This window comes from Cygnus olor, chromosome 1 (genome assembly GCF_009769625.2).
Source record: "Cygnus olor isolate bCygOlo1 chromosome 1, bCygOlo1.pri.v2, whole genome shotgun sequence".
Classification (NCBI taxonomy): Eukaryota; Metazoa; Chordata; class Aves; order Anseriformes; family Anatidae; genus Cygnus; species Cygnus olor.
Genome location: NC_049169.1, coordinates 181,804,709 through 181,819,175, shown reverse-complemented (window position 1 = coordinate 181,819,175; position 14,467 = coordinate 181,804,709). Strand labels below are relative to the sequence as shown.

The following is a 14,467-nucleotide window of genomic DNA, read 5'->3' as shown; positions in this document are numbered from 1 at the left end:
CTGGTGTCATTCTGTTAACATGCAAAGTAAAGAGCTCAAACTATGGATCCAGCAAGAAAATGCTGTTCTCTCCTCCAGGAGAACTCCATTCTACATCATTAAAATATTTAGAAAGAGATAAAACTACATATTTCACACACATTTCTCTTCTGGCTGACCTCAGCTGTCAGCACGGGAGAAGCTGTTACCACTGACACACCATTACTTCCAGACCGGTTCTTCTAGGCTTACTGTTCAATATCACTGTTGGCTATCTCTGAAAGGCTTTCAGGTGCCCACATGAATGACTTTAACCCCTTACATACGTACAAAAGCAAAAAAGTAGTGCTTTAGTCATCAGTGTAGGGGAGAGGCTGGGATATGTAACACAAGATTTTATCCTTGCCTTGAGAATTGCTTGGGAAGAATGCAGATTTTGTTTTTCCCTGATCCTCTCTCTTCCTTGTGTGCTTTTTTTTTTTTTTTTTTTTTCCCTAAAAGCTTATAAATCTAGCTGGATAATTTGCATTTGTTACATCGCAACTTGGTAGGGTGACAACATAATCTCAGTTGGTGTCTTTCCATGAAAGGTATCAAATAAGTCTCCCAGTGCAGAGACAGCCAGTCTGTGGCCACTGCCAGAGACCTGAGAAAGTCCACGTGGATGTTTGAAACCTCCTCGCAGAAGGGTTTCAGGCAGCTGTTTTTGGCTGTACCTATTCCCAGCACAAAGAAGAAGGTGAACACAATCTTGCAAGGTCAGATCAAAGGTCCACTTACACCAATATCCTGCCCCTGGTAGTGGCCAGCAGCGGATGCGTAGGTGAAAGGAGCATAAGCAACTGGCCATGGACTGAGTAATCCCTTCCCTGGTACATGCTCCAAGCTTCCAGCAACTAGCTGTTTAGAGACTTCCTGAGCTAGAGGCCGCATCCGGACCATTGTGTTTAATAGCCACCGATGGACCTATCTTCTATTAATTCATATAATCCTTTTTTGAATCCATTTATACTTTTGGCCTCCACAACATCCCATGGCTACAAGGTACAAAATATAATTATGTACTCTGTGAAAAATTACTTCCTTTTGTTTGTTTTAAACCTGTTGCCTGATCATTTCATTGGGTGCCTCCATCTGTGTCCTGAAAAATACTGATTAATCATTTTTCTATTCACCTTCTCCATAGCTTCCACAGTTTTACAAACCTCTACCACCTCACTCACTTGTACTCACCCTCACTCCTTTTTTTCTTATTAGTCTCTATTCCTGACTCTTTGTAGCCCCACAATACCATCTTTGAAAATCAAATGGCATACAGTATTTATGATCCAGGCACATTCTGCATGCAAAGTGTGGCACAACAGAGGTTTTCCATTCTTGTCCCACACACTTAGTTCTCCTGTTTCTTTTTGTCCACAGCTAACAGTGAGCTGAGACTCACATCTTTCTAATGACTCTAACTGTTGTAGCAGCTCATCCAGGGTTCATTAAGCATCCTTATGTGCTAGGCTCACTTCTCCCTTCTCCCCTGAGCCTCATTTCACATTTATCAACACTTAATCCTATCTGCCATTGTATCACCTAGTCGCAGAATATCCTGGAACCCTTCCACAATTCTTGGCACAGCCCAACATTTCCCTGTCCTATATGATGCTCAGCAATTTAGGTCATCAAATGCTTCTGCTGATGATTTTTCGAACTCACTGAACAGCACTCTGAACCAGCTGCAGGTGCTGAGAGGACCTGCATGACATCCCATTTCCCTCAGGAACTTCACTGAGGGAAATTCCTGAAGACACTGGAAAACCACACAGGTTATGCAGATCACCCTTATTCTCATACTTTCTGACTCTACCACATTTGTGAAGCACAGCCCGCTCCAGCAGAGACATGGCTGCCATTTCCCCCATCACTCCATGATGCTGCCAACTCTGTGTTACACGTTCTGTGAAGTTACCTTGTGTGGAAGTCAAACCCAGCTCCTGCGATCATGCTAGGACCCATTCCAAAGGTTGGCATCATCATTTTTTTTACTTTGTTTATCTGGCACTCAGTCCTATCTAAGCAACAGCTCTTGCAGCAGTTATATTGAAGTCCAGCATATTTAATGTTATTATATTCAATATGACTATTCAAAATTATTTTTGGAGTGAATATAAGCCTCATTTACCTGTTGTTCTGCTTGGTCACCAGCAGGCACTCGGTTTGCTGTACCTGCCACAACAGGACAGCTGTGATGAATATAACCAACTGCTCAAGAAGTCTGTAGTCAGGAGAGCCGCACTTATTTTACATCAAAAACAAACTTTCAGACATGTGGACTTATACCAGCAGTCTGTCTGTGGCTGAACAAGATATAGAATCACAGAATGTCTTGGGTTGTAAGGGACCTCAAAGACCATCTAGTTCCAAATCCCCTGCCATAGGCAGGGATGCCACCCACTAGATCAGGCTGGCCAAGGTCCCATCCAGCCTGGCCTTGAACACCTCCAGGGATGGGGCATCCACAACCTCTCTGGGCAACCTGCTCCAGTGCCTCACCACCCTCTGAGTGAAGAATTTCCTCCTAACCTCTAATCTAAATCTCCCCTCTTTTAGCTTAAAACCAGTCCCCCCCCTTACGTCTCTGTAAGTCCCCTTTAAGTACTGAAAGGCCACAATGAGGTGACCCCGAAGCCTTCTCTTCTCCAGGTTGAACACCCCCAGCCCTCTCAACCTTTCTTTGTATGAGAGGTGCTCCAGCCCCTTGATCATCTTTGTGGCCGTCCTCTGGAAGAGAGGGCCCGCAGAAACCCAGCTCTGAAAACCCTCCAGTGAAAGCCCCACTGCACAGACCAAGGCTCAGTGCAAGGGTTAAAGCACACTGAGGCAGCGTGGGAGACGGCCCGTGGTGGGTGGGACAAGATGTCTCACCTCAAAGGGCTCCTGGAGTCACCTGTGGAGTGAATCGACCTTGGCTTTGGGGCTCATTTGGCTGTTAATTTGATAGCTCTGTCAAGGAGGTTGAAGGAGGAGGAGAGGGCAAAGAACCGCCTTACGGCAGGTCAGCCATCATGGTTGAGGCTGAAAGAAGGGCCTGAGGTCTTGCATAGCTGAACTGCTCTAAGCAGGGGAAGGAAGGAAAAAAAAATACTCCTCTAACTTGTTGGGGTGAAGGGGGTAGAAAGGGAGGAGCAGGAAGTGGTAACTTATTTGGACTCCTGAAATGAGACTCCAGCTCTCAGAGGGTTTCACAGCTCATCATTTGTTTTCACCTGGTCAGAAAGTCCCAAGCAACACATTGGCCCAGGACGTTGTGCAGTGTGTGGCTGCTACTGGACACAACTTCAAAAAGAAATAGAAATTAAGCTCTTTTCTAGGTTTGAGCCCTTCACCCCAGAGAAATCCAGCCTCCTCTCCCCTTTGAAACAATCACTTTCCCTGTTCCGTCAGCCAGGAAAGAGCTTAGAACACTTGCAAAAATTCTCAACCCCCCACTCCTTTGCAATTCATGTACATGCACTTCTGTGATTTTTTATTTATTTTTTTTATGTTGAGCTGCAATCCTCTGGCTACAGCAAAATTGAAGGCAACTGAATACTTCGTAAACAATTTACGTATCCCTGCCAAACTCCATATTTCCCTGGGAATGCAGCAAAGCTCTTGTGCATGCTCTGTGCAGTTGCCTGTTCAGGTAATGTCACTCTAGGGCACTGAGAAGGAAATACAACCGTTTGTGAAGGCCTCTGCATTTAAGGATAGCAACAGCAGCTATTGATGAGCGCACAGCAAGGATGTAAGATGTTGAGGCTCCAAGTTATGAACAGGCTCTTTGTCTGATTCTTCACTCCACGGCCCTATGCCCATCAGAAGCTTCCTCCAGATGCACTGCACAAAGCCCTTATCCCTTTTCCCACCATCTCAGTGATAAACACCCACACAAGAAGTTTACTCGCAAAACAACACATGCAAAATTTCTGAACGCCCCAGGGTCCAACAGCAAGCAGAAAAACATAAAATAAAATAGGATGGGGCGCTGCCACTGCCTCCTCATTTTAGCTGTCATTCTGGCACATGCCAGAACATTACCCCGGGCAAAAACATCAGCAGGTAATGAACAGGGATTTGCATGCAATTCCACCAGTGGTCATGACCACAGGCACTGCTTGGTGCAAGTTTTTCCTTCTCAGGATCTTCACAAAACCCATCTTCACACACCAGCTGAACAATAACTGGCTGCAACACCTACAGCTATTTGTACTTTTAATTGCATTATCAATTGACATGACATAATAGCTGATGTTTCTGCACAAAAACATGTTTATTACCTTGATGCAGGACTGACTCAGAGCACAAGGATGCTTTGAGGTTTCTATGCTTGATCAGCAAATTCAAATCCCTCTTTGCCAGATTGGCATAAATTGCTCACCGGTCCCTTCCCAAGAGACAAGCTTTGACTATCTCTCCCGACAGCAGTAACTACTCATGTACCAATTAGATGCACATCCTTTCCAACAACGGCTTCACAAACACGCAGACCAGACGGAGTATCTTTGGATCTTAACTACCCTCCCATTCCAGAAGTGATGCTTTTCAAAATGTCAGTGAAGGTACCCTCAGCTTCTTGTTTTTCCCCAACGTGCAAAAAACCCTCCAAAACATATACCAAAGAAAAAGAGGCAGAGCTAAAATAAAGATGTAAAATACAAGGAAAATTTACTTTTAAAATATCTTAAGGTCTTTCTGGTTTTATGTGCAATGATACTCTTGCATTCTTTCACCCTTTTTAGTTCTACCTCTGCTCACTTTAAGATCAAACTGGCATTTTTGCCAGCAATTCATTAGAACCCTGCTCTCCACCACCCCTCTCCCTCCCCACCTGCAGGCAAGCTGGGATCTGGGCCTCACAAGACTATTGTGGCGTGGGTGTTATTGGCTGTCTGTTTTGGCAGCCTCTCCTCCTTTCTTCCAGCTCTGTTTTGAAACACAATCTAAATTAAAAAAAAAAAAATTTAGACGTTCTTGCTCTCTCTGCTCACATCAGCACTCCTGCAGCGTAAAACACGGCTGCAAAAGGAGCAGCAGCGTGCAGGTTGGCCTACATAGAGCAAATGCTCGGCAAAGAAACTCTTACTTCTAGGGAAAGTACGTAATTTGGAAAGGAAGGAGGGACAGGGGAAGGCAAGAGGTGAAAAGGAGGGAAAAGAGGGCTAAGAGGCCTTTGTGAAGCGTCAAACTTTAATATGAGCAGAGGGAAGAGAAAAATGTCTCTCCAGAGACAGCTCCCTCCCACATTTAGTAGCATTAGGATCTAACATGTAATTTGGACTAAAAGACTAATTCTTTCCTGTGGTTTGATGGATGGTAGTGTCATGTCACCCCCCCCGCCCTTATTTTTTCTTTAACAATGTATTACATAACATTCTGATACACTAATTACCATCTCATGTCATAGCAATTTTATTAAGAGCTTATACTTACAAATACCCATTCTGAAAGGATTTCAGGGCTTCTTTTTTTTTTTGTAATTTTCTCTGAACTAGGCTTGTTGAAGCACTGGCAACAAGGTCTGAGGCTGTATAACGCGGCGTCCAGTAACAAAGTGCCTCTACACAAAATCTCTCATGAGCTCTAAGAGTCAGGCATGGATTCTTCTTGCGTTTAGTCTCAACGACTTGTAAACAAGTTACTTTTAGCACTCTATGTTGTGATAAAACACTTGTAACGCAGCCCTATGAGGTTCCTGTACCTGCTACACTTCCAATTCCAGCAGTAATTCCAAGACAAATTCCTTTATACCAAGTAATGGAAATTTTGTTTAACTATTCTGCAGTTAGTGTTTGCTTGTTAATATGGTATCATCTTGCCAGACACAAGACTTGGTACCATGAGGTATTTTTCCGTATAAAATTGCTAATGCCATCAGGATTGTCCAAATGGGATCATCATCATTAAAAAGATTACGTGGTAAGGAAAGTGATTACAACAACATCTGAGCAGAAGGATTACTAATCACAAGTAGAATCCCGGTACAAATCTCATTCTCCGTATACAAGAAAGGACACAAAACCTTTTAAACATAATTTATATACATTTATGGCTTTATACAACAAACTGTCAGGGATTGTTCTCATGTGTCTGTAAAAGTACATCAGGCACTTTTCTGAAAATATCCACGTAACTGAATTTTAATTCTGCAATGTGACTAAGTCAGAGCAGTGAAGCGTTGAAGAGCTGTCACACCACTCGCATGTAGAGCTAGCAGTATGTACATGCCAATCTTTCATGATATTGCTGGTTTGTGGAACACCCTCAAAAAGGAGGCCAGTTTTAATGCCAAGTAATTTGTTTTTTGTTTGCATAAACCATGCTGCATTTTACATTATGATTACCAAAAAAAAAAAAATAATAACAATGAGAATACCTTATTTAAAATCAGTCATAAATTAAGGATCCTAGCAATTTCATAATGAAAATAGGAATTTCAAATCAGTAAAAAAATAAAAAAGTACTAACATACATCCAGTGGTTTAACAAGTGCAAATTTTATACTGTTTTATAATTGGTCCAATTTTATCTTCTCTTCTTAGGGATGCTCTGTTGACTTAAGCCAATAATAAGCAATACGAATTTTGCTTATAAGTGTAGGCAAATTGTCAGTTTATCAAAGCAGAGCTTTCCAATTAATGCATCTACTACCTAAACATATATCATATAGCTATATTATGGAAACAATACATCTTTATATTTAAAATATCTGAACAGCTCTATAATACAATAAACTTTTAATAACAGTACAAACCAGAGAAAAGTCAAAAACAAGGCTGCATAGGTAAGATCATCCGCACAATTCACAAACCAATCATTTACAACAATTCTGACAAACTAAGTTACTCCAGAAACTTGGTACTTTTACTGGAAAAGGATTTATTACTAGAGGTCACATAATGTTTTTTTTCAAGGCAGACAATATGCCCTTCATCAGACTTCACAGTATTCAGAATTACAATTGCAAAATATTAGAATGGCACCACACAAAAGAAAATAAATTTGACCACACAACCCAAAACCTCTGATTATCTACAACTGTTTTCTGTCAGTAATTAAAAGGGGCTTCCTACAGACTGTTGTAACTTAGGAACGGCTACATTTATGTTTTTCATAGTTATAAAAGGAAATAAAGAAAATATCTGTATGCAGGAATTTATACAGTAGCAGTAAATAATAAACAGGAGGTATATTGTTAAATGTAGCATGTTCAGCTGCAACCCCATGGAGTATTAGCATTAGGTGCTGCTTTCTTGGCACACAAAGGTGAATTTTGTGACTATGTTGGCCTATGTGTATCAGTGCCCATGTGGGAGCAAACATTTTTGCACATGTAGCAGAAAGAATGGTCTCCAGAAACCTACTTGTGAGCCCTCTGCTTGTTCCATTGCCAGGATTTACCATCGAGTCTCAGAGACTACAAAGTTGATGGTGGAGATGCTATTAGAGAGATTTGCTGTAAAAGCACGATGCTTCATTGAGGCTTCAGCACTACGAACATTTCTTTTGCTCAAGAGAAGTTCAAAGACCTCTGCCACACTGGGGGAGATCCTATATCACAAGACAGCCTAACATCAGCCTCTGGAATTGCTGACAACTGTAATAAGATATCTAAAAATTCAGACCAGCTGTAATTAGTAGTGATTTAAGCCTGACAGGGAGCTAAATGCTAGCACATCAATAGATATATTGAAGAGTTTTAGGAAAGTCATAACAGGATCATTAAATATATGGCTTGTTGCTAAACTTCATTTTCTTGGCACATCCCATTTCTTTCTCCACCATACTCCATCACTACAGGAAAGAAGAGTTTAAGTTAGAACATTTTCCAGTTGTGGGGTACATAGATAAAACAAAAATCAGTGAAAAAATTTTATTCCCCTGCTTCACAACAGCCAGCCCTAGCACAAAAACTGTTAATGTTCATCCCATCGGCTCCAAAGATTTCTCTAACACAAATGTACCAAACAATGGAAAGACAGGTGAGGCCCATACTCCACACATCCTTGAAAACTGCATCATTTAATTGCAAAAAAGTCAGAAATCACTTATCCAAGATGCAACCCTGAAAATGCTCTGGTCAATGTGCCTACTCAAACAAGGGCAAGTGTTTCCACAGGAACAAGGCCTCTACCATTAATGCTCTCTCTAAAGTTCTTGTATTTTCGACCTACTTTTTCTTTCTTACTCAAAAAAATAATAATAATATTTTTTTCTCCTGGAACAGGGGGCAACACAAATTTTAGACTTCCATTCAAAAGCAGTACTTTTGCTGCCTTAAACATACCACTTGTCAAAAGAAACACCAACACTAGAACTAGTGCTAATTAATAAAAATGGCAATTTTGTCATTAATTTTACTAAAATTATGAATTTTCTCGAAATGGTGCTGCTCTTGAGTGTACAAACATTATGAGACCTCCATGAAATAAATATAAATGAGAAGCATTGTACAAGCACCTAACAATGAATACTTAACACTTTGTGGTAGTCAGAGTTAAAATGATAGTAGAAGCAGATGACATTTCTAAAAATGCATATATAAAACTGATTAAATATTTCCTAAACATAAAGTTGTCTATATTTATACATCACACAACAAAAAAGGGACAGAAATGTTTTGTATTCAAGATACTTATTAAGCTTTTCCTTTATTAGCACTCCCAAGTGCTAGGGAAATTTATAAAAACATGTACTTAATCCAGTTAAAATACTGTACAAAATGAATAGGTTATGAATGCTGCCCGATCTCAGAATTATTTTTTTTAAGTTGCCTATGTAACAAAAGTAGATTTTAATTATAAGAAAAATAGCTTGGAAAGTATTCCAAAAATTATCTTAAATCCAACAACAAAGTCATTAGTCTGACAATGAAATCCAGATATATTCTTGCATAAATTTACATGAATACAGGTAACTTACCAAATGGCATTTAACCTACTGTTTGTTGTGAATAGTCAGTGAGTTTATTAGGATCATATTAACAGGCTGTTCTGTTCCCATATGAAATGTGTGGCAATTTTAAGTAAAATAAAGCAGTTCATACTGCTGCAAGGCAAGTCCACAGTTATCTCAATTCATCAGAACACAGGTAACATCAATGAAGGTTAAACTTACTTAGGGCATGAGATCATCACAGTATTCTTACAAAAGTTTATAAACTTTTCTTGGACCAAAACAGATAGTCTTAAAAAACAATTCTTCTTCTACAGATCATACTGTACAAAACCGAAAGCACAACATGATGTAAGTAAGAGTCTTTGCTGTGATTATATGGTGTAGTGAATTTGGCACTTCAGAGTAATGAAATTTCCAATGGCACAGTTCTTATCTACAGCAGCACATAACCTGCAAACCTTGGGCAAACATCCTGTACAGGAAAATACTCTGTCTGCTGCCAACTCTGACGAAAGGAAGAAAAAGAGAAAAAAAAGGACACAAAAAAAAGCTAGTGCATGCGCACAGCTCTGTCAAGAAAATTAAAAAGGAAGGTGAAGGACATCTTTGTACTGCTTTTCTCAGTTCCTGCTGTCAGACAAGTCTGGAGAATTTAACCGTAGCCTAGGAAAAAGAACAACAACAACAACAACAAATTAACATTCACACCAAAAGATTAATTCTACTAAAATATGCGCAAACTAGCTTTAAAATAACTTAAATGGGGAAAAATTGTTTTCATTAATTGTTAGTTTCCAGAAAGTTTTTTCGTTTAAAATATTAATGGCAAAAGATTGCTGGAAGTACAGAAGTCAGTACGTGGCAATCCTAATGCACCAGTGCAAACCTGCTTTACAAACTCATAAAGGACTGGAAAATCACTGACTATAACAGAGGCATTTCACATGCCAACACGGGCGATCACCCAGATTTTAAGCATTTGACATCTCTTTTCCCTTTAAGCTCTTTTTCAGATTTATTATAAAAAGCACAGCTTACCTCCTACTACATCCTAGCCTGACACCCAACTGTGTGTGGTTGTCTTTACGCTGTGCTGAAAACTTTGGTTAGGCAATACACTGTCAAAGTTAAAATCTAACGTTTCTCCATCCATAAGGTCATTACGAATAATTGACTCCATGTCACAGTCCAACCGTTCAATTAACATGTCATCTAAGTCACTGGGAAGCTTCTCCTGGTGGAGGGAAACGATTCCCACCCTTCCATAGCCGTTGCAACTGTTAACAGGGGCATATGGGTTCATAGCATTCATCTGCATTGGATGACTCATAGGCACTTGTAAAGAAGTCTTCACTGTCGACAAGCGATTTAGACCTGAAGTATGTGACATGGGGTTCACTGTGTGTGACAAGGCACGACCATTAACTGCAGGTGTTGGCTGGTTATGTCCTTGGTGAGGGCGGGTGTTAGGGTTCATCATTTTGTTGTGGGGTGGCTGACTGCCATAAGCTGGCATCACCGAGTTAGTGACCATCAGCACACCTTGGCCCAGCGCCCTGCCACCAGCCTGGGAAACACCAGTGTCTACTGATGCCAAGATATCGTTGTGCGGAGGAGAATCAGAAGTCAGTAACTCCTTCAGAAGTCCTGCAGGACAGTTATATTGGCTCATCGATCCATAGCTTGATTTACTGTCTTGAAGAGTCTGCATAGGAATTTGGGGCAAAGAGTTCATGCTAGCTTGAGCATACGTAAATTTCCTGTAGTCTGGATTTGGTGAACCTATACTTGTGGTCGAGGATGCAAATGAGTAACCTGGTGTTTGCTGCATCAGGGTAGCAGATGAAGACTGGGTTGACACAGTCATTGACGTATTAGGTGACAAAAGATTAAGGTTATCCAAAAGATTTTCCATGTTCTCTGAATTACTCATCTCTGAAAGGCTGGGTAAAGTAGAAGTCATTTTGGTGGCTGATGATGGGTATACCATGGAGTGCACATCCCCGTCTCCAAGATCATCTTGCTCTGGCAAAATAGGAGAAAGTCTTCCACTAATTGTACTAGCGTTAGAGCTAGTTCTAGGTCGAAATGTACTCCAGTTATCAAAGTCATCGTTGCTGTGCGAGCTGGGGCTTGCAGGCCACTTCGAGAACTGCGATCCAGGACTGTCACCATTTCCTTCTTGACCAGACTGAAGGGATGCTTTTTTCTTGGCAGCTCTGCCTCTGCTTTTTGCAAACTTGCTGTTGTTATCCATGGATGCCGCTCGCCTCCTCGGAGACTTGCCACTCTTTCCTCCTTCAGGATTGAGCATCCACCAGGAACTCTTCCCTGTTCCCTCATTCTGCACTCTGATGAACTTGCTGTGCAGAGACAAGTTGTGACGGATTGAATTCTGAAAAACAAAATAAGGTGTAAGAGCACAGGATGCATTTCTGAGGGCGTTGAAAGAGAGGCCTCTTATAATGTTACATGTGTAAGAGGCACTTCAAAAAAAATTATTTCAGAACTGAATCCTTTCATTCAGCTACATTTCCGAATGCCATATTCCTAACCGTGGTCCCCAGTTATATATTCATCTGTACAAAAGGAGATACTTAACATGCTGAATATTACATACATTTCAGGAAAGTCTTTCACATCAACTCCCCTTACAAGAAAACCTTCTGCAATGAACAGGACTTCCACAGCATGCTAATACCCTTGCTTGCACAGTTTTAATTCTTTCAAATGAAGAAAAGATGCTTCTTTTATGGCATGTTTTTATTTGCTTTTGCAAACATACTCTCATTTCGCTAGAAAACATAGGGGTAATTGTGAAATGGTAAAACATGCCAGTCTGGAAACATTTCTATCAGTGCACCACTCAGAAGTGGCTAAATCTTGCAGAGAGTTGCCAAATTAATTTGTCTGCCATTTGGCTAGATCACATCTGACATTACAAAAAGTTAAATAAAAGTACTGAAGTAGTTGATTCCTCATACAGGAGGAACTACAGATCCCTCATATAAGAGACAAAATATATCAGAAGACAAAGAAGACCAATGAAGATCTCATTATCAGCTTCATTCTGATGAGTTGAACCTGATTGTGTCTAGAGATTTCTTTTATTATTATTTTATGCAATGTTCAGGAATGCTAGATCCTTTTGTATGGTCTTTATAATGGGATCTCATCATGCACAACTCTAAACCCTGCAAACATGCCAGCCCATACATATTGCCACTGAACATTACTGAGGCTTATATTACTTGTGTTAAGTGAGAAAAAACATATAGAAAATCAGTTGAGGACTAAGTTCTAATTTTTGTATGTAAAAATCACAAATTGCCTAAGAAATCATGAGGGAGAAAGGAATGCAAATAGCACAGACAAAACTGCATTTAAAACTTCAGTCTTAAAACCATCTTTCTCTTTCAAAATCAACATTTTAACAAGCAATATTGACCCTTGTAATATCTGACGGCACAAGATATCTTGTGCCAAGACTGACCAGGGAGTACTCGAGCTTTTCATTATCTCCTGCATTTCCCGAGCCCAGAATGCCACCTGTGACAGGAGCATCTCCAGAAATGGGCCTTCCTTCACCTTCTCTATTCTACTTGTCCTCCTGTGCACACTTAGTTTCTCGAAGATACTGCCAATATGCACATCTTGCCTCATTCTCAATACATCCAGCTGACAGAAGGAAAGCAGCAACAACCCTAAGAAGGAGCCATGCCAGGTGAAAATGGTCATCTAATGGGGCTTGCCTCCAACCAGAGACCTGAGGCTCAAACTCTCTGCCATGGCCATGGCACACTGTGGACTGTGGAAGCTCAATCGGCCAAAGCAGGCCTGACCATCTGCAGAGCTCAACAAGAAAGCTTACTCTGGGGTCAAAGAGGAGACCTTCAGCAGATGAAGGCAGCAAGAAGTCCCGGACAGGACTGTAACACCTTATATGCAACAGTACCCTGAGAATACCCCCAGAGGAATGCAGCCTCACACCAAACAGGTCACATAGCCCTCCTGGACAGCAGAAGATGGCAGAAAGCAACCTTATGGCACAGTGTGGTTCAACCAGCACAGCAGGGAGTCAAAGCATCTGCCTAACTTCAGAAGCCTTTCCAACCTCTCCTTCCCATCCAGAGAACCATCTTTAACAAATTATCCCAGTTAAATCAACACCAGTGACGATTTCAGCATTTCCTCATTTAATTTTGAAAGGAAGCCAATCTTTCTGATATTAACTAATTGCCACAGGACTGTGTCTCTTCACTGCAGTCAGTCTATACTAACCCTGCAATCAAAAACTCATCTTCTATCTAGTGACAGGGCATTAGGGAAGGCCTTGAAATTTTATTTTCACAACATGTGGCCCTGTAAAAATATCATCTGGGGCTCGCCTCTGCATAGCTTTAGGCTTGCGAATGCTCAGTGCCTCACAGGGCTCAAGGCAAGCATCCGCCTTCTCCACCACCTGACGTTTTAGTAATGCAGTGTTAGCGCCGTGTCAGGAGGGTAAGCCCCAAAATCCGTCTCTGGACCTGCCCGTGGCTGTGGTTGAAAGGGCCAGGGAGGGTTGGGAGCCAGCCCCACCAGCCCTTTGTTTTCACTGTAGGGCCACAGCTGAATTAAAGGCTGACACAATTCCAGATTTAGCAATGTCGCAAGAAAGTTGTTCTGCACGTCTGTTGATTAAAAAACCTCCTGCGCCAGTTCATTTTTTTATTGTATTTTGTAAACATACCCAGTTGGCTCAGGCTTACTGTTTACTATCAAAATAAGCATATCGAACACGCAAAACATCAGGCAGTAAAAATCCCATGCTAGTGCTCAACTCTCTCTCCTCTGCAAAAGAAGTGTTAAATATTTAAGAAATTACTGCTATTCCTTAGTCATCAAAAATATCATAATCTGGTATTATTGTACTGAGGACATCTGAGGTCGCTCTTTGAGTAAGAGAGCTGTCTCCTAACACTGCCAACAATGAAAAAAAAATTTTCCTAACAGGAAAAGGTTTGCGGCCCAGAGCTTGTTACATAAATTCCTGTTTTTCACGCAGCCAGCAGGACATTAAAGAAGCTATAATTTACTAACTTGGAAAAAAGTGTTGAAGAGGTAAATCTTGTGAAAATATGCACTGCTGTTAATGATGTTGTGTCTACAAATCTTTGCCAGACGCAAACATGACCTGATAAAAAAGTATAGTTTCAGCAGTGGATCTTGGCAGCCGGAGGAGCGGCACCGCCAGCCACAGCCCTGCCGCCTCAGCACGCTGCAAGACGCTTCAGACCGCGGCTTTCGGCAGGACTTTGAAGCAAAGCCTCTGAAAGCCTACCTGAAGGATACAGAAAGCAATCGGCTGCATCTCCCGCCAGGTTTCCATGTGCTGGCAATGCGTGCCAGGTCATTCCGAAAGCATCCCCGCTGGAATTTTATCAGACCCACGTTACGACTCCAGCAGGACTGCTGCCACCTGTGGGGTGTTTCCTGGGACTGAGTTTGTGTCTTTGAGATGAAGCTCTGGGAGCCTCTGCTCCTGTTTGGCCTTCAAACTTCATCACGTACTTCATACTTC

The 14,467-nt window shown here is 41.4% G+C and overlaps 1 protein-coding gene across 1 annotated transcript in view; it reads right to left on the bottom strand.

Moving 5' to 3' along the window:
- Nucleotides 1-474: 474 nt before the first annotated feature.
- FOXO1 (forkhead box O1) overlaps nt 475-14,467 on the bottom strand; it is a 69,844-nt gene continuing 55,851 nt past the window's right edge. The window contains exons 2-3 of the mRNA XM_040543170.1: nt 9,943-11,299; nt 475-9,567 (exon numbers count right to left, since the gene is read on the bottom strand). Of these exons, the coding sequence (XP_040399104.1) occupies nt 9,956-11,299 (1,344 nt within the window). The 3' untranslated portion in view covers nt 475-9,567; nt 9,943-9,955. The remainder of the gene's footprint in view (nt 9,568-9,942; nt 11,300-14,467) is intronic.